The sequence below is a fragment of the Rhinolophus ferrumequinum genome, chromosome 15 (genome assembly GCF_004115265.2).
Source record: "Rhinolophus ferrumequinum isolate MPI-CBG mRhiFer1 chromosome 15, mRhiFer1_v1.p, whole genome shotgun sequence".
Lineage (NCBI taxonomy): Eukaryota > Metazoa > Chordata > Mammalia > Chiroptera > Rhinolophidae > Rhinolophus > Rhinolophus ferrumequinum.
This window is the reverse complement of record NC_046298.1, coordinates 49403536-49422427: the sequence shown is the minus strand read 5'-3', so window position 1 is coordinate 49422427 and position 18892 is coordinate 49403536. Positions and strand designations below refer to the sequence as shown.

At 49.4% G+C, this 18892-nt stretch overlaps 1 protein-coding gene across 1 annotated transcript; it reads left to right on the top strand.

Annotated features, from left to right (window-relative positions):
• Nucleotides 1–10914: 10914 nt before the first annotated feature.
• Nucleotides 10915–16003, top strand: ZNF835 (zinc finger protein 835). Its single transcript, XM_033127755.1, has 3 exons — nucleotides 10915–11042; nucleotides 12187–12277; nucleotides 14005–16003. Exon 3 carries the CDS (start codon nucleotides 14050–14052, stop codon nucleotides 15655–15657), a length of 1608 nt encoding a protein of 535 aa, XP_032983646.1. The 5' UTR covers nucleotides 10915–11042; nucleotides 12187–12277; nucleotides 14005–14049; the 3' UTR covers nucleotides 15658–16003.
• Nucleotides 16004–18892: the final 2889 nt, after the last annotated feature.

The following is an 18892-nucleotide window of genomic DNA, read 5'->3' as shown; positions in this document are numbered from 1 at the left end:
AATATGTGGAGAGGCTAGTTGGGGATCAGGTGAGAGGACTGCTGCAGGCAGAGGATGCTGAATAAACCTGTCTCTTCTACCTTTTCCTGTATGTACCAAGGGACTACCACTGCTCTCGGAACACCCAGAGACCTTGCTGTGCTCCCACTCTGCTCCCTTCCCTGACAAGCTATATGTATCTTTAACAGTTCCAAACTCCTACAGACGTGATTTGTCCTACAGATGTGATTACACGTGCAAAATGAGAGATTAGCAGGACTAGTTTCAACTACATTAAAAGAAATACGTAAGTACTGGGCTGTATTCCAGAAGGTGGAAAACTATCTCAGTATCCATAAATAGGGGACCAGGTAAAGAAATTACGGTCTATCCATAACACAGAATACTATGCAGAAATGACAAGGATAAGAAAACTTTCTATGCTGATATAAATGGATTTCTAAGATATTGTTAAATGAAAAGGAAGGAAGAGTGAGTTTGGTGAAGGCAGTAATTAGGGCGAGAATAGTGGGTATGCTACAATGAGGGAGAGAACAGTGAATAGGCTACAATATTTTTTAATGGGGGAGAAAATACGTGTATACCTTTACCTCCTCCTTTGACTTGACATCCAACTCAAACACTCATTTGAAGGGGACGAGAGAGGACATGCCTATAAGTAGGACAAGGGACTACAACAGGATTACTATAATACCTCCCTAGTACTTGTAGGAATTTGAGTTTCTGACATGAGTAAAAGGGACCTTGCCTTAATCTGAGGGGACAAAAATGCTTCCCAAGGAAGTGTATTGAGAGGAAAGAAAATGATTCTGTTACCATGGACAGGAAGGAGAGGGAAGGGCATGCCAGGCGGAGGGAAAAGGAAGGAATGATGATGGATGGATGGATGGATGGATGGATGGATGGATGGATGGATGGATGATGGATGGAAGGAAGGGAGGAAGCATGGATGGTGGGTGTATGGGTGGAGAGATGAAGCTGTATCTGGTGTAACATCATTTCTCACACACCCAACCACATACCTGGCAGGAGCAGGCTCTAATCCAGGAACTTCACCCCTTCCTGCCATGAGGACACCACACATAAACAGGTTTCAGGATTCTCACCAACTTAGTGGCGAATAAGAAAATAATTCCAAGGAGGTCCATATAGAAAGTCTTGGATCCCAGGACTTCCTCAGGCAGTATTCCTGAGAATAAGGATCTCTTTATCTTCCCCTTCAGTCTCCCCTTCAGTCTCCCAAGGATGGAGCTGAGGCAGAAGAACTGAGGAAGCAGAGAGAACTGGGTAATTCGTAGCCTCTTCCCCTTGCCATTTCTGGATGTTTCGGGGCACTCCCTCAGGATCCCATGCTCATTAGCAGAAGATTGGACTGAGATTTTGGAAAAATGAAAACTTTCTGGGTCCCTCTAAGTCATTAAAGGGAAAGTTTGGTGAGTGGATTCCCCCCTCCCACCATAATCTGTGCTGCTGTGTGTGTGCAGGTGAGTGCAGGTGGAAACTACGTCTGGACATGTCGTCCCAGCTACACCAGGATAGGGTTATGGGGCCTTTCTGAGAGTCACATCCTTTATGTGTGAAGTGGACAGAGAAATCCCAGCTACTGTGACCCCAATAGGGTTCCTGCACTGGCGTGAGAAGACTGCCTGTGACTTTAATCTGAGAAAGACAGACTTAGCCCTTGAGACGCAGGAGCTGGTCTGGCAGCCAGCTAAATCTTGGTTCCCCTGCGGCACATCCATAGTTTCACAGCGCACTGACACAGCCAAGGCCCTTCTGTGACTGAGATGCATGACACACAACCAAGACGACTCTGTCATGAACGCAGACAAAAATGAGCACTGGCCAAAGAACAATAAGGCCTCTCCAACATTTAGGGTGACCAACCAGTTTTCCCAAGATGGCCCACTTTTAGCTAGGGAATTCCTGTGTCCCAGAAACTTCTCAACACTGGGAATACCAGGAGGATTGGTCAGCCTATTTGTGACGCTGGGATAGCACATTGCTGTTCTCTGGGCTTCGGTTTGTCCAGAGGTATTGAGAAGGCTGGACTCTACCCCTGGTTTTAAAAATCCCTCTTTGTAGTTGGTTATTTGGTTGGTTGGGGGCACCAAAGAAACAAAAGCAAAGCTTTATGAAAAAAGTTGCATGATCTCACTTGTATGTGGAATCTAAAAAAGTTGAATATGTAGAAGCAGGGAGGAGAATGGTGGTTGCCGGGGGGCGGGACGTGGGAAGGTGCTGGTCGACAGCTGCAGTTACGTAGGATGAATGTCTAAATCTCATGGGCAGCGTGAGGACTGCAGTGAATACCAGAAGTTCACTGCAAGAGAAGATTTCAGGTGTTGTCATCACATACACAAAATGGTAACTTTGTGAGGAGATGTTGTGTTAACTAGCTTGATTGGTGTCATCTTTTCTCTGTGGGTATGTATATCAAATCACCGTTATAAGCCTTACATATATACAATTTTTATTTTAGAAGTTAAATTAAATTTAGAAGAAGAAATTAAGGGAACCTACATAAATGGAAGCATGTTGTGAATCTGAATAGTCAATCATTTTCAGTTTTCATTTTTATCTATATTAGTTTGCAGATTTTATGCCATAATAGTCAAAATCCCACAACTGAATATGTTTGCTTGTATAAGTTTGTGGGAAATTAGACAAACTGAATCAAAAATTTATGTGGGAATACTACAAAAGGATCAACTCTAATGGAAAGCAGTGCTTACTTCAAAGCTACAGAAATAACAATGAGGACATCTGACCTCAATGAACTAGCAAAGCAACTACCCAACATATAAATGTTTCTTTAATTTATAGGACACAAAATGGCATAACAGAGAAGTGAAGAAAGAATGGTGTTTTCAATAAATGGTTTTAGTCCAATTTGTTACTATTAAGAGATAACATGAAATATTCTCAGTCTCCAACTGTTGTTAAAATTATGTTCCATCTAAAGAAAAAAGTAAAGGTCAAAAAACGTCAAAAACAATAAAAACTCTTAGAGGATAATATGAGATACATTGCTTTGGAGTATGTTTAGACTTAAACCAGTGCAACTGAGAAACTTGACTACATTAAAACCAAGTACTCTATTTATTAAAATAATAAGGAAATGAAAAGTCAAAATACAATGTGGGAAATTATTTGCAGCACATATATTTCTGTGTTCATCATCCTGAACATAGAAATAACTCCTTTGAGGCAAAGAAAGAGTGGAAAAAATTTCAACAGAAAACACTGGGAAATAAATTTAAACTAGCACATGAGAACAGAGGAGGACATTCAATATATGAAAAAAAAAATCCACAAACTCATTAGCAATATGGGAAATGCAACAGAATAATGCAATGAGATATTACCACAAACCCTCCTAATACAGTTAACATCAAAACAGCGCTTATGACCAAGTTTTGGAATAGAACATATATGGCAATATTCATTCACTATTGCTGGAAATGCTAATTGGTCAGCTATGGCAACAAATCTGGCAGCATCTACGTAAGTGTAACATACACAAATTCTGTGACAAAGTGACTTCCTTGCCTACGGGTGTAGTTGATGGTGATGCAGGGACCTGAGCCCTGAGACAGGTACGAGAATGTTTACAGCAGCGTCAAACAAGAAACCACACAAATGTGCATTAATACAAAAACATATGAAAAATTTGGGCAAAAAAAGAAATAAAAATAACCAAATGACACCTGCATGCAGCAACACAGTTAACTCTCACAAATGTGTTGAACGAAATAATGAAGAGCATCTGGTGTGTGAATCCATGTGTATAAAGTCCAAACACGGCTAAACGAAATTACAGTTAGACACGGGATTGTGCTAATAATTTTTGGGAGAGATGCGTGGAACCAAAGGAGCCAACCCTGCGGACAACCCTGTGATCTCAGATTTGCAAGAGAATGAATTTCTGTTGTTTAAGCCACTCCGTTTGCGGGCCTTTGGTACAGCAGCCCTAAGAAACTAATATTCGCCCCACTGATAGTTTTCATGCGAAATTCGTGAGGACTCACGAGACAGGTGGGTTCTGAGTGCTCTTGGCAGCCACCCCAGGGGGGTCCTAGCTCCGCCCACTCTGCTCTTCCTCATGAATATTCGTGCACGGTGCTCTCCCAGGGTTATATGTCCTTCCTCCCCATTCTCACTCTCCAGATGAGTTTGCTTTATTATTCGCTAAGAAGAAACCGGAAGACAGTAGGCTCAGGTGCCCTCCTGGCTTCTACCCACGTGTGGCCATCTGTCCTGTGTTGAAGTCCTGACCCCCAGCACCACTGGAAGTAGTTGAGGTCACACTGGAGAAGGGTGGGCCCTAATCCAACATGACTAGAGTCCTTACAAATTTGGACGCAGAAACAGGCACACAGGGAGAATGCCACACTGGGTGAAGACGGGTTGTGCTGCCACGAGCCACGGGACTACCAGAAGCTGGGAGAGAAGCCTCCAGCACGTCCTTCCCTGGCACCTTCAGAGGGAGAAACGCCCTGCCTGCTGAGACCTTGGCCTCGGGCTTCCGGCCTCCAGAGCTGTGGAACCATAGATTTCTGTTGTTTAAGCCATTTAGTTTGTGCCACTTTGTATGACAGCCCTAGGAAGCTAATAGTTTAAAAATACGTATGTCTCTGAACCACATTCTCTGCTCTTGCCCTACTTTTCTCGATCATTAAAATGAAATGTTATAATAAAATATATTGGCTTCAAAAAAAATTTAAAGGCAAAATTTAAGTTAATAAACATTTAATCAAAGGTCTACAGAATATGGCATTATGTCAATTAAGCCATTTTAATTCAACTCGATAACTTTCCCGGTGGGATGGGGTGCATTTTAGGTAAAGGGGACATCCTACAGGAGGCGTGTCTACGGCCACAGCACCGCAGTGGTTCCTATATGGCACTTCCTCGGACCGGTTCCGGGTACTTTAATCTGCAGGACACTCGTAAGAGGTGGGTGCCATTTCCAGTCTCATCCCCAATTTACACATAGGGGAAACTAAGGCACAGGAGCTAAGGGAACTCAACCAAAGTCACACAGCTGTAAGTAGACCAGCCAGAAGCTAAAGGACAGCAGACCAGCCCCTTTGTCCGCACTTTCAGCCACAGTGTTGCCCATCTGTCTCTGAAGCAGTGCCTTTAATCCGTGGGACCGTTTATATTAGGGGTTCATGGAATGGATCTCCTTTATCACGACCAGCATATTTTTAATGAAATAAAATAGGATGGAACAGAATATAATTTTTACATTAGTGGTGAGCATTTCATCCCTGGGGATATCCCCCTTCCTTTCCCCGTAAGAAGGGAGACACGGGAAGGCTAAATAGTTTGTCCAAGTCCACTCAGCTGGGCGATGGTGGAATCAGGATTTAGGTCCTAGGCAACGCAAGCACCGGGGCTCCTAACCACCAGGCAGCCGCACTGCTTCATTAGCATGCAAGGTGGATCAGCCCTCCACGGGCTAAACAGAACATCGCATCAGGACAGCTAAGCCAGACTCATCGCACCCACGTCGTCATGACAACCATTATTTCCTCTAACTTCCCATGCGCTGGACCCAGGCCCTAGAGAGGTGAGGGCGCAGGAGCGTGGTGTTCTTTGAAAATCATATCCCTTTTCACTCTTACAAAATTGTGTTCAGGGAAACGAGTCCATTTCCAGTGTCTTCTTGCGCTTCCAGGAGCCCATCTGCAAAGACTGGGGGAGGGGGGACCAAAAACCGCATTTCCTGGGCCTAAGGGACAGAGGACTCCAACCCACTTAGAGTGTCCTCTTTGCCTCCCCTACCCTTTCTCTTGATCTCAGAACCTTCCATTGGAATCGTCCCCTACCCCCTATTTTTAAGGGAAAGGTTTTGAGCAGGTTTTATTCTTTCCAAGATGCCACAGTGCCCTCTTGTGATTCAATCAAACTTGACACACCACCACATTCGAGAAACTGTGGGGTACACCTCTTTGGAGGTGCTGAAGATCAAAATTATATTTATCATGGTTCACATTTGGTTTATTTCCTTTTTACTTTTAAATATGACTTAGTGGTGATTTTTCTAATAATAATTAGAGCTAACATTTATCTGTCTTTCTCTGTCACTTCTATCTATGCCTCCCCTTTCTACCCACTTACCCTGGGGGGCTGGGGTGAGGGGGGTTCCCGTCATGGTTAGTTTTGCACGTTGACTTGGCCAGGCTGTCGCACCAGTATTTAAATCAAATATTAATTCAGGTATTGCTCTGAAGGTATTTTATAGATGGTCCATTAGCTCTAAGTAATGATTACCCTTGGTAATGTGGGTGGGCCTTGTCCAAGCAGATGAAGGCCTTAAGGGTAAAAACTGAGGTTTCCTGGAGGAAGAAGAAATTCTGTCTCAAGACTGCAGCATCAGCTCCTGCCTGAGTTCCCAGCCTGACTGCCAGCCCCACAGACTGTAGACCTTCCAGTTCCCACAGCCATGGGAGCCAATTTGTTAAAATAAACCTTAGTCTTTCCACAGATATTATAGAAAGACAGGTAGATATAAACACCTACATATATAGAGAAGTCTCTATCTATATATTTACATCTATATCTATACTATTGATTCTGTTTCTCTGGAGGATCCTGACCCATCTGACTTATTTTATCAGCCATCTTTAAGCTGAGGAAAGGCTAAGTCAATGTAAGGTGTAATTCATGCACACGTCAGCTTTGGACTTCTTTTACCCATAAGGAGTAGAGCGAGTCGAATCACAGTGAGAAATATCTTTCCCCCCCACACTTCCTTCCGCCCACCACCCCCCCCACTCCAGTTCAAGCCATTGTTTCTTAGTCTAGTTGTGTAGGACACAGCTCCCTGTCCCATGCTGGGATTATGAGCCTTGCACTCCCCACGGCTGAGGTGGTCGGTCACCGGGTCAGCCCTCGCCAGCTGCCGGCCACTCATGCTGGCCACCGGCCGCTCATGTCAGCGCACGGCAGCCCACTGCAGCACACAGCAGCCTGTGGCAGCACTCAGCAGCCCTGGCAGTGAGCTGACCTCTGGCTGCTAACGGCAGCCCAGCTACAGGGAGAGCTGTTGTTCACAATCTTAGCTGTAGAGGGTGCAGCTCACTGGCCCATGTGGGAATCGAACCTGCGACCTCGGTGTTAGGAGCACGGTGCTCCAACCACCTGATCCACTGGGCCAGCTCCGAGAAATATCTTTTTGACATGATAATAATTGTATCTGAAAGGGGCTGACCCTAATAGGAGAAAGGTCTGGGAATACACCACTTGAGGAGCAGCTGGAAGAACTTTGCACTTTTTTTTTTTCAAGGAGGGCACAGCTCACAGTGGCCCATGTGGGGATCGAACTGGCAGCCTTGGTGTTACTAGCACCATGTTCTAACCAACTGAGCTAACTGGCCACCCCTTGCACATTTTTTATAGAGGAAGAGGGTGTACAATTACACAAGTGTGTGTGAGCCCAGACTGTATGTGATTCATTATATTTAAGTGTGAGTGTGTGTGTGTGTGTGTGTGTGTAATAGATTGAAAAAAATGACCCTAATTGTCCACCCTTACTTGAATCCACCCCCTTTGCAATGTGTCCATTTTCCCACTCCTTGAATCCGGGGTGGGCTAGTAGGTCACTTTGACCAGTAGGGTGCCGTGCAAGTGAAAACGTGGCCATGCCGAGCCTGTAGTTCCCACGAGCTCTCTCCAAACCTCACCCAGCAGCCGTGTTACAAGCCCAGGCTGGACTGTTTGAGGATGAGAGAGCGCATGGAGCAGAACGAGCTGAGTCAGCGAAGGCCAGCTCAAATGAGTCAGCCCCAGATGGCTCAGCAGCGACCACAGGTGCATGAGAGGGCCCAGCCAAGACTAGAAAAACTGCTCAACTGGACCCAGCCAACAGCAAATTAAGTAAGAATGCTTTTTATTTATAGCCTCTGAATTAGTTGGCTAGGGCTGCTCTGACAAAGGACCACAGACTACTGGGCATCTTAAACAACAGAGATGTATCTTCTCCCAGTTCTGGAGGCTGCTAGTCTGACACGGAGGTGTCAGCGGGACTGGTGCCTTCTGAGGGCTGTGAGACTTCCCTGTGCCAGGCCTATTTCCGTGGCTTGTGGATGGACGGCTAACCCCTGTGTGTCTCCATATTGTCTTCCTTCTATGCCTGTCTCTTTATCCACATTTCTCCTTTTAATAAGGACACCAGTCCTAATGCATTAGGCCCCACCCTAAGGACTTCATTTTTACTTGGATACCTCCGTGAAGGCCGCATCTCCAAATAAGGTCACATTCTAAGATACTGAGGGTTACAAAGCCAACATATCATTGGGGCACAATTCAAACCATAACAGGTAAATACAACTTTATAAAGAAATTGGTTTTAAAGATCATATTTAAAGGAATGGAATGTTTGAGCTGTTTCCATTGTCCATTCTTTGAAGACAGTGTCCCCTCTCCTGATTTCAGCAAGGGTGGACAAGATTTTATAAACCCTTAATCATGATTGTACATAATATATCGTTGAAATGAATCATCACTGTTTTCCACTAAAGAAAAAATAGTAATATTTCTCCTAGTATATATCAGGACTATTTCTGCTATTCTTTGATAAAATCTTACTTCCCACTGTTTTCTATCAACAATAAGGCTATTTTTTTTTCATGGGGATGTAAAGTACAGCATAAGGAATAAGTCAATCATATTGTAATAACTATGGATGGTGTCAGATGGGTACTAGACTTACGGGTGATCACTTCCTAAGTTATATAAATGCCTAATCACTATGTTTTACACCTGAAACTAATACAATGTTATATGTCAACTGTAATTGAAAATTTAAAAAAATAATACTACATAAAAAATAAGGCTATTTTGAATTCCGAACTTACGATGTAGTTGTGCTTCTGGCCAAGGGGAGTGACAGGGACCAGATTTTCTCTCTCTTGTGAAACAACCATTAAAGGGGCAAAATAGAAAACATAGTGGTTTTTAAGGCAGAGTACATCAGGCTGCAATGGACAGTGATTACTGAGAAGTGTGAAATGAATGAGGTGATCCCTACAGTTGCCCCAGCAAGGCGAGGGGTCTAGGCTGAGCCCTGCAGACTCCCAGAGTTGAAGAGACAGAGCTGAGCATCCAGGAAGACCACTGTGGCCAGGGGTTTAGGAAAGAGTTCTGAAGAGGATATAGCCACACAGAGAGGGCTCCAGAGCTCTACAGAGGGGCCCTCTCGAGCACTCAGCAGAGCAATGACCTGAGCCCAGGGAAAGAATTACCCAAAACATTAGGGAACAGTCCCAGCCCTCACACCAGGCTGGGACACATAGTATCACAAATGCAGACTCTTCCAGCTTAAAAAAAAAAAAAGAAAAGAAAAAACACAACAATGATTCCCTACCACCCTCAGGAATGGCCTGCAAGCTCCAGTACGGCCCACAAGAACCTGAATTACGTGGCTGACACCTTCAGCCTCACCTCTTGGCCCTGCCTGTTTCAGTCAGCCATTGCCACAAACCTCCACTCCGTGGCTTGTTCCTGACTACTCCTGTTGAAGCCCTGGACTGCCACAGAAGAAGTCCTACACTCTGAGCCCACCATGCTGTGAGGAAGCCCAAGCGAGCCACATGGAGATGTCTGGCCAGCCCAAAAGGCACCACGTGGAGAAGAGCCCAGACCCAGATGTATGGCCCCAACTGAGTCATCCTGCCATCTCCAACTGTTCAAGCAACCCCAGACGAAGCCCCCCTGTGAAGCAGAAGAAGAAGCCCTCCCCACTGTATCCTGCCTGACTTTTTAAACCATGGAGTAATGAAATGAGACTAATAAAACATTTTTCCTCATGATATACCTAAGTATAAAGGTCCTTTCCTATATTTGAATAATTCCTGGTTTTTATTTCCAGAAGCTGGGGGAGGCTTTTTAGTGTTGAAAAATGCTGCAGTCTTCTGAGCACGTAAGAGATATTTTTAAAATATTCAAAGACTAAACCAGAAAAGAAATATTCAGTGGCTTAAAACTATAATCCTTTATTCTCATGCTCACAGATCTGTAGATTAGCTGGGAGACTGCTCCATGAGTCCCAGGCTTGGAGAGACACTGGGCATGTTCTTACCATAGCAAGACCAGAAGCTTCCAGAAGGATGAGAGGAAACACACAATGACTCTTTAGGTCTACATATAAAATAAAAATTTGACATGTAAAGAAAGCATGTGTGATGGCTTAATGGGCAGCCTTGGGGGTACATAAAATAGTGTGGTGTCTCACAATCCATGATACATTGACTTTGGTGAAATACATCCGTCTTCCCATTCTATGTTCACACGTTCTGTTTTCCCAACAATCTAAAAATGATCTTGTGCCCGTTTTTCTAATGGCCAAGGAAAGAATTTTATAAAGGTAGCAGAATTTTCAGAGGAAGCACTTCAAAATAATGGCTAGCCAATAGTAAATCCTACGTACATGTTAACTATTGCAATCATTTGCCCATGTCAATGGATTTGTCATCTTTGCTCTGGACTGGAATTACATCAAATTCTGAGACAAATGACTTCCATGGCTTAATGGTCAACTGTGGGTTGCAAACCCCAGCTCCAACACCTTCTGTGCTGTGTGGCCTAAGGTAAGTCACTTAGCCTCTCTGATCCTCAGATTATTTTTTTTCCTAAACCTGTGCCCCTTCCTTGAGGAAGAGTCTCGTCCTCAGATTACTGGCCCAGCCCACCACTCTGCGCCCGGGCCACATTTAGCGGAGTTAGGGACACGCCCAAATCCCGCCCCCAGCTGCCCTCCCCTCCTCCGGATTCCTAGGCGCTGGGACCCGTCCTCCCACTTCGTGCAGACGCACGGCCTTCTGGGAGTTGTAGTTTCTGTGATTTCGGCGCGGCGCCTTCTCGGAGTTGTAGTTCTTGGGAGCCACGCGCTAGTCCTACTCTCAGGGCGCACGCGCAGTCCGCGCCGGCCTGACGCTAGAGCCCTTTCCCGGTGGCCGGCCTTCTTTACCTGTGTGGTCTCCACGTCTGCGCCACCACGGGACGAGAGGTCAACGGAGGGCCCTGCGGTCCAGGTAGGGCCAGAGATCGAGGAGAATGTGACCTGAACTCACCAGGCTCGGCAGCAGCCGCCCCAGGCTGGTCGAGCTGGTCTCGGGAGGCAAAGGCGCGGGTGTGTGGCACGCGCGAGTGAGTTTGCCACTGAGGATGTGTGCGTGTCTGTGGCTCTCTGTACGTTCGTCATTCCAGCGGCGTGTGCATGTGAGTCCTGCCCCGCATGTCACTGTGTTTGCACCTGCATGACCCCACAACTTCGTGCTCAGGCACCGTGCACGTGATTCCTCGCACATGTTTGCGTGTGGGTGACTCACAGTTTGTGCCCTTGCGGATATGTAACTTGTTCCTGCGACTCAGGATGCGTTAACGAGTGTGTCTGTGCACTTGGGACCTGTGCCCATGTGTGACTTTGGGCATGTGTGGAACTTGTTCTGGGTGTGAGGGGCAGCAACGCTGCAGGCTGGCTCAGTGCATGTGCCTTCCATCCTGGAGCTGGTCGGCGGGGGTGTACCTGTGTCATTCTGTGTATGCCTGAGTGTGACTGCGTGTGGAGGGCAGTGTAAGTGTGTCACAGGATGTGTTTATGGCAGACACTGTGCAAGTGTGGCATCACTGCGTGTGTGCTTCTGTGTGTGAGGAAAAAGCTGCACACGTGTGGCTTTGAACACCTGTGGAGATTGACCCACTGGGTGTGACTCCAGGTGTGCCACTGTGGGTGGTGACACAGTGCGTAGCCTGCCTGAGTGGAGCAGGGCAGTGTGACTGTGTGTGTGTGTAGCTACCTGTGCATGTGCAAGCATGGACTGCAGTGTGCAAGACTGCTTGCCACCTTGTGTGTGGGGAGGACTGTGTGCCACAGCATATGGGTGGCCGGGTAAGGGCGTGTGAGTTCCAGGGCGGGGGGTGGGGGCCATGACTGCCCCCAAGGTGTAATTGCATGTGACTCCATGTGTCTGTGTGTGACGTGATGTGTGTGTCTGTCTCTGAGTGTGTCTGTGTCTCCCCTTCAGGTGCCTGTTTATTTGTGTGACCATCCTGGGTTTACCCCCCACATCCACTTCACACACACACACACACACAAAACACCCTGCATTTTGACTCCACCCACCTGAGTCTGCCCCAGAATCCTCCTTCATGGGTCCTTATTTCTTTCTCCCACAGATGCCAACTGGACCCACGGAGGCATGGTGGCTAGAGCCAGGACCCCAGCCTAAGTGACACGGACAGGATCTGATGCTCCCGAGACCACAAGGTGGGTACCACTACTGCTCTGGGGACTCAGCTGGGCCCAACATGGGCCTGAGGACTGCCTATGGGCATGGCACCAAAACTACAGGTCTTTGCTCAGAAGTCATTTTCTCAGTGAGACCTGTCCTATGGGAAGAGCATTCCAGGTAGATGGAACAGCCAGTGCAAAGGCTTGAGGCAGGAGCATGCCTGGTGTATTTGTGGAACAGGAAGGTGGCTTGTGGCTGGAGCGGTGCATGCCCCAGGCAGGTGGGGATATTGTAGAGGATGAGGTCTGGCGCCAGGCAGCCCCAGTGTGGTCTGGCATCGCCACTTCTGGGGGCCTCTGAGGAATAAATGAGCTAATAAGTGGCAAGAGCTTAAAGGGAACCAGGCACATAGCTCTGTGTCCAATAAGTGCCAGTTATTACAGCCATGATAATATTCCTGTGTTGGCTTCAAAGTGGCTGAGACCAGTACGGATATTCCTGTGCCCACAAGTCACCTGGGGCTTTTGTTAAGCAGATTCCCAGTCACCCCGCCTGGAGAGGGGCCAACCTCTGCATGTGCCTGGGCCAGGGTGGAGTGGTGAGCCTTTGCCACATACTTCCGTTATCCCAAAAAATAAATGGTCTAGTTTGGCCTGTTTTTAAGTCTAAATTGCATTATACCTGATACATTCTTTTACATTCTACCTTGTTTGCCAACACTGTATTTGAGGTCCTGAACTGGTGCAGCAGCTGACGGTCATTTGTATTTATGCTGTGAGATGTTCCATCATGTGACTGTACCGTCTAGTTGTCCTTTCCCTCAGTAGTGGATGGTTGGATTGTTTCTGGTATCTGGCCATTACAGACAATCTTGAGATATGCCTCCTGGCACACACGTGTGCTCACATTCCAGAAAATGTAAGTAGTGGGCCACTGGGGATATGTTTTCAGCTTTCCTGGAAAATGCCAGTGGTTTTTCCAGCAGTATGTTATGTGTGGAATGTGGGGGCTGCTTTTTCTGCTATGTGTGGAGGGGACTGACTCTTCTCCTGAAAAGGAAACCGTCCCTCTTGGTGTGTTAGTCAGCTCAAGCCACCATAACGAAATACCATCGACTGGGTGGCTTAGACAACTGTGTTCCTCACAGATCTGGAGGCTGGAAGTCCGAGATCAGGATGCCAGCATGGCCCAGTTCTGGTGAGAACCCTCCTCCCAGCTTGCAGATGGTCACCCTCTCGCTGTGTCTTCACGGGGTGGACAGAGTGAGCTCTGGTCTCTTCCTCTTCTTATGAGGACACTAATCCATCATGGGGGGCCTGCCCTCGTGTCCTCTTCTAACTGAACACCCTCAAATTAGGGGTTTGGGCTGCCACGTATGGATTTGGTGGGACACATTTTGGTTCATAGCACCACAGACTGTATTTAAGAGCTGAAGTGTTCATATTTCTGCGGGATCTTTTAAAATTGTTTTCAGTTCCACTTAGTCAGTGATTCTCAACTAGGGGTGGTTTTGTCCCCCCAGAGGACACTTGGCAATGTCTGGAGACATTTTCGGTTGTGGCACCTGGGGGTGGCACAGAGAGGGCAGTCCTACTGACGTCCAGTGTGTGGAGCCCAGGGATGCTGCTCAACATCCTACAAGTCCCAGGACAGAAGGATCTGACCCAGACTGTCACCAGTGCGGAGGTTGGGACCCTGCACTGAGCCCTTTCTAGCCCAGGACAAATGACAAAACTCTTTGGTTTTCTTTTCTTTCTTCCAGATCCGGCACCGAAATGTGAAATCGAGGCAGCAGCTCAGTGCAGGAATGGAAGGATTCCTGGCCGTCGCTGCCCCCCAGAGCCCCGAGTTGGGAGAAGCCTGGACACCCAATGGTCAGCTTAAGGACCAGCAGGAAAACCCAGAAAGCTGTGTGAAGCCAGAGGCCCGCCAGGAGGACCCTGCCGGCTTCGGCGCCCAGGAGCGTGGTGACTTCAGCGGGGTCCTGGGAACCAGACTGAGCCCTCTGGTTACTCAGGCCACCCGTGGGCCCCAGAGGCGCGGCGCCCCAGGAAAGAGCCCGAAAAGGAAGGACGCAGATGCTGGAGGCCCCGGGAAGCCTTGGAAGTGTGAGGACTGCGGCAAGGCCTTCAGCTACTGCTCAGCGTTTACCCTGCACCGGAGGATGCACACCGGGGAGAAGCCATTTGCGTGTGTGGAGTGCGGACGCGCTTTCAGCCAGCGCGTGCACCTGACGCTGCACCGGCGCGTGCACACGGGCGAGCGGCCGCACGCCTGCACCGAGTGCGGCAAGGCGTTCAGCCAGGGCTCCTACCTGTCAGCTCACTGGCGCACGCACACAGGCGAGCGGCCTCACGTGTGTCCAGACTGCGGCAAGGCCTTCGTGCGGCCGGCGCACCTGGTGCAGCACCGGCGCATGCACACCGGTGAGCGGCCCTTTGCCTGCGGCCAGTGCGCCAAGGCCTTCCGCGGCCGCGCAGCCCTGCTGGAGCACCAGCGTGTACATACAGGCGAGCGCCCGTTTGCCTGCGTGCAGTGCCCCAAGGCCTTCCGCTTCTCCTCCGCGCTGCTGCGCCACCGGCGCACGCACACGGCTGAGCGTCCCTACTCCTGCAGCCAGTGTGCCAAGGCCTTCACGCCGGTGGCGCACCTGGCACAGCACCGGCGCGTGCACACAGGCGAGAAGCCATACACGTGTGCCGAGTGCGGCGCACCCTTTAGTCAGAGTGCCTCGCTGGCAGAACATCGGCGCATCCACACAGGCGACAAGCCGTTTGCGTGCGCACAGTGCGGCAAGGCCTTCACGCAGGTGTCGCATTTGGCGCAGCACCGGCGTGTGCACACGGGTGAGCGGCCCTATGCGTGTGGGGACTGCGGCCGCGCCTTCAGCAACCGCTCGCACCTGGCACAGCACCACCTGGTGCACACGGGCGCTCGGCCCTACAAGTGCCTGGAGTGCGGGGCCGCCTTCAGCCACGTGTCCTCCCTGCTGGAACACCAGAAGATCCACACCGGCGAGAGGCCCTTCCGGTGCGGGGACTGCGGCAAGGCTTTCATCCAGGGCTCTGCACTCACGCTGCACCGGCGCACACACACTGGGGAGCGGCCCTACGCGTGCCCCGAGTGTGGCAAGGCCTTCCGCAACCGAGCCTACCTGATCCAGCACCACATCGTGCACACAGGGGAGCGGCCCTACGAATGCAGTGCCTGCGGCAAGGCCTTTGGTTTCTCCTCCGCCCTCATTCGGCACCAGAGGACGCACACTGACAAGAAGCCCCACGAGCGCCGCCCGTGTGGGGACACCTCTACCTGGCTGCCACACCTGAGTGGAGACCTGAGCTTGCACGGGGAGGAGAAGCCTGTTAGCAGTAGTGACCCTGCAAAAACCGCTGGGGACCAGCAGCATGAGAAATGACTGTGACCGGGGCCTCCTGTACCTGGCACTGTGCTGAGTGAGCGCTTTCACGACACATTGCCAACCTCACGGCACTAGCGGGAGATACCCTCTCATCCCCGTGCTGCCGGAAAGGAAACTGAGGCTCAGAGAAGCTCTCTGAGTTGCTCGAGGGAGGATGTCACAGGGCTGGGACTGCGCCCCACATCTGCTGGATTCCCTGCCACCTCCCTAATTCAAAGTTATAAACGTGACCCACCGAAGTAGACCAGAAGAAGTATCTGTGGGTCTGCGGCTGGCCTTGTAATTGTTGATTTCATGATTGAGCAGGCAATGATTCAATAAATTAAATTGGATAAAAGGTTCAGTCCCTTTGGTGAGGATCTGGGAGGAGAGAGTGTGCCTTTTTTTACTTCTGGCATCTCCTGGACAGGCCTCACACAGTAGGTCCTCACGAAGTGCTGGATGATAAAATGAATAGCAGTACATCCCAGCATCTAGTCATTCTGGGTCAAGGACCACACAGTTGGTTTCCGCCTGTGCCCCAGACACTGCCCATCCCATGTCTCAGCACATAGTAGGCCTTCAGGAGATATAAATTAATAGGCCAGGTAACTGAGTGACTAGTAGATGAACCTCCTTAGCACCAGCCCTGGATCCTCTCAGGGTTAGAAACCACACAGTCTGGTTCCTCCTGGAGCCCCAGACATCGCCCAGCTCAGGCCTCCACACACAGTCCTCAAGAAATACTGAGTTGACTGGAGGAATAGTTGAACACGCCCAGCCCTACAGCCCTTAGGGTCATGGACCACACGGTCTGGCTCCTCCCTCTGATCCAAACTTCACCCAGCTGGGGCCTCAGCACAGAGTAGGTCCTCAGGGAAGGTCGGGGGACTGAATGAATGAGTTAAATGGGACCCTAATTTACAGATATGAGGCTGAGTTCCATCACCCAAGTGAACAGGAGAAACGCGCCCTCCCCAGCAGAAGGGCTGTGGGTCAGCCGGCGGGGCTGGCGTGGGTCCTCCGAGCCTTTTCACCTAGACTTAGGAGAGCTGGTCTGGTCGGTCATAGTGCGCCAGCGCAGGGGCTTGGGCACCCTCCGAATGCGCATGCCTGGGGCTGTGTCCAATGATGAGGGGCTCCCATGCTGAGTTCTGTTGCGTATGGACAGCGTTGCTCGGGCGCTGCCTCCCATGGTGGCTGATTGCCTGGCTGTGACCTCCAGTCCCTGCAGTGGAGCTGGGATGGGAGGCAGGGGTGTGCGTGACCCTGAGTCAGTCCTGCTGTAGGAGAGGCAGGACCCTGAGGGAGATGTGAGTCTGCCCAGAGTCTCCACAGCTATCGAAGGAGCTGAGTCCCTGGTAGAGGAGTTGGCAAAAATACTGGTTTTGGAGCTTTTGAAATTTAGGGATTACGGACAAGGACAAGGTAAAGAGGAAAAGGAATTGGCATTCAGCGAACAGCGAACACCACAGCACAGGATGCTGACGCCGCTCCCTGGTGGCAGCAGGCAACAGTCCTATGGACCCAGAAACCATGCCCACAGTCAGAGTAGGCGATTTCGTGATAAGAATTACAAGCCAGATGTCACCTGGTAGCCGGAGGGGTATCCCAATTTTTCCCCTATGGTTTTCAGATTTCCCATATTTGACACATTTCCTCCTCCACCATGTTCCCAGATAACAGCAGTATAGTATCCAACTGGGTCCAACATGTTCTGTTCCAGGAGTGGACAGAACAGCTTCAATCATGTATGGGAGGGGGTCGGAAAAGGTGGGGTCCCACAAGCTGGTGCGGGTGTGTGGGGAGTTCCTGGGAGGCACAGCCTGAACCTCATAACCCCCAACTCAGCCTTCCCGGGATTCAGTTCCTCCAGGGTGAGCCACCAGACGAGGAGAAATGGCCATTAGGGTCCCAGACGAGAAACGCATTGACCCATAATTTTCAGGTGGTGGTGCGGGCTATGAAGACAAGCAGAAGATAACTTACGAAGGAGGGGTGCTACTCCAGGGAAGTCAGGGGAGGGCTGTCTAGGAAGGCGACGTTTGAGCAGAGACCCAAAGGCGGTGACAGAGCCATATGAGCATTCCAGCAGAGGGAGCAGCCAGTGCAAAAGTCCTGAGGCGGGCACGTGATGGGCTTGTATGAGGACGGACTTTTACAGTTGAAGTGCGTAGATGATGAATGGTCTTAGTTATGGTTTCATGGGCTCCGCCTGGCTGTTGGGTGGAGAGCAGCCCATCAGGGGTGTGGGAGATACTTCCACAGCCAACGTGATGGTGTTCCTGGCACGTGATCGCACCCAAATGAATGGCCACTGCTCATGTGAGCTCCATGAGCATCATGATTACTTTCAATATCCCACAAATCTGGTTAGGACTGTGGCACTGTCTGAGCCCAGCACAGCCCCTCTGTCCCCACACATACCCGCGGTCCTGGACATCTAGGATGATCTCCCCGTGCATCCTGGCGTTTCCACACACCCCGCTGCAGTCCATTCTCTGACCGTTACCCCCGTAGCTCCTTCCTAACTCTGGCCTTTACAGCTACTGTTCCCTCTGTCCTTTATTTCAAAAGCTGCTGTGGCAGAGCAGCTATGGAGGATGGGGGTGTGTGTGACAAGAATCTGCCTGAGTTCCCCACTTTGCCACATGGAAGAGGTGAGCACAGGGGTGGCAGTAGCCATCCCCCCAGCCATGTGGAGAAAGAGGGAGGTCACCCCCAATAGGGAGCATAACTGGGAGGTCAATGGAGAGGAAAGGCACCCCTGTGATAGTTTAGACCCCGAGAATCTGCTATAATTTGAGCCAATTTCATCCCGACCTTTGGTGCAGTGTGAATGAATAAGTCATGTCTGTGCTTAAGCTCATTTGAATTGAGCTCCACTTATTTGCAGCCAGTAAAATGCTAAGGAATGTAACAGTCAAGATGTGTATTCCGTGAAGGGCCAGTTGTGGCTTGTTGGATGCCATCAGCCCAAGAGACGGATGGGGAGCGAGGATCCCATATTTCTCTCAGCCCTAAGTCCACCAGCAGACTCGGGAGAGGCCATCAGAAGTCCTGCTAAACCAAAATGACAGAGTCTAAACACACACACACACATACACACACACACACACACACACACCGGAATTTTAAAAGATAAAAGAATTTTATCTATTTGACAAGATAAAATTTAAGGCAAAGGATTAAATTGGTTAAAGACAATCATTGATATTTGACTAAGGATTCAGAATCAGGTTTTTACTAACAT

Coding starts and splice junctions, on each gene's coding strand:
- ZNF835 (XM_033127755.1), top strand. CDS start 14,050: ATGGAAGGATTCCTGGCCGTCGCTGCCCCCCAGAGCCCCGAGTTGGGA.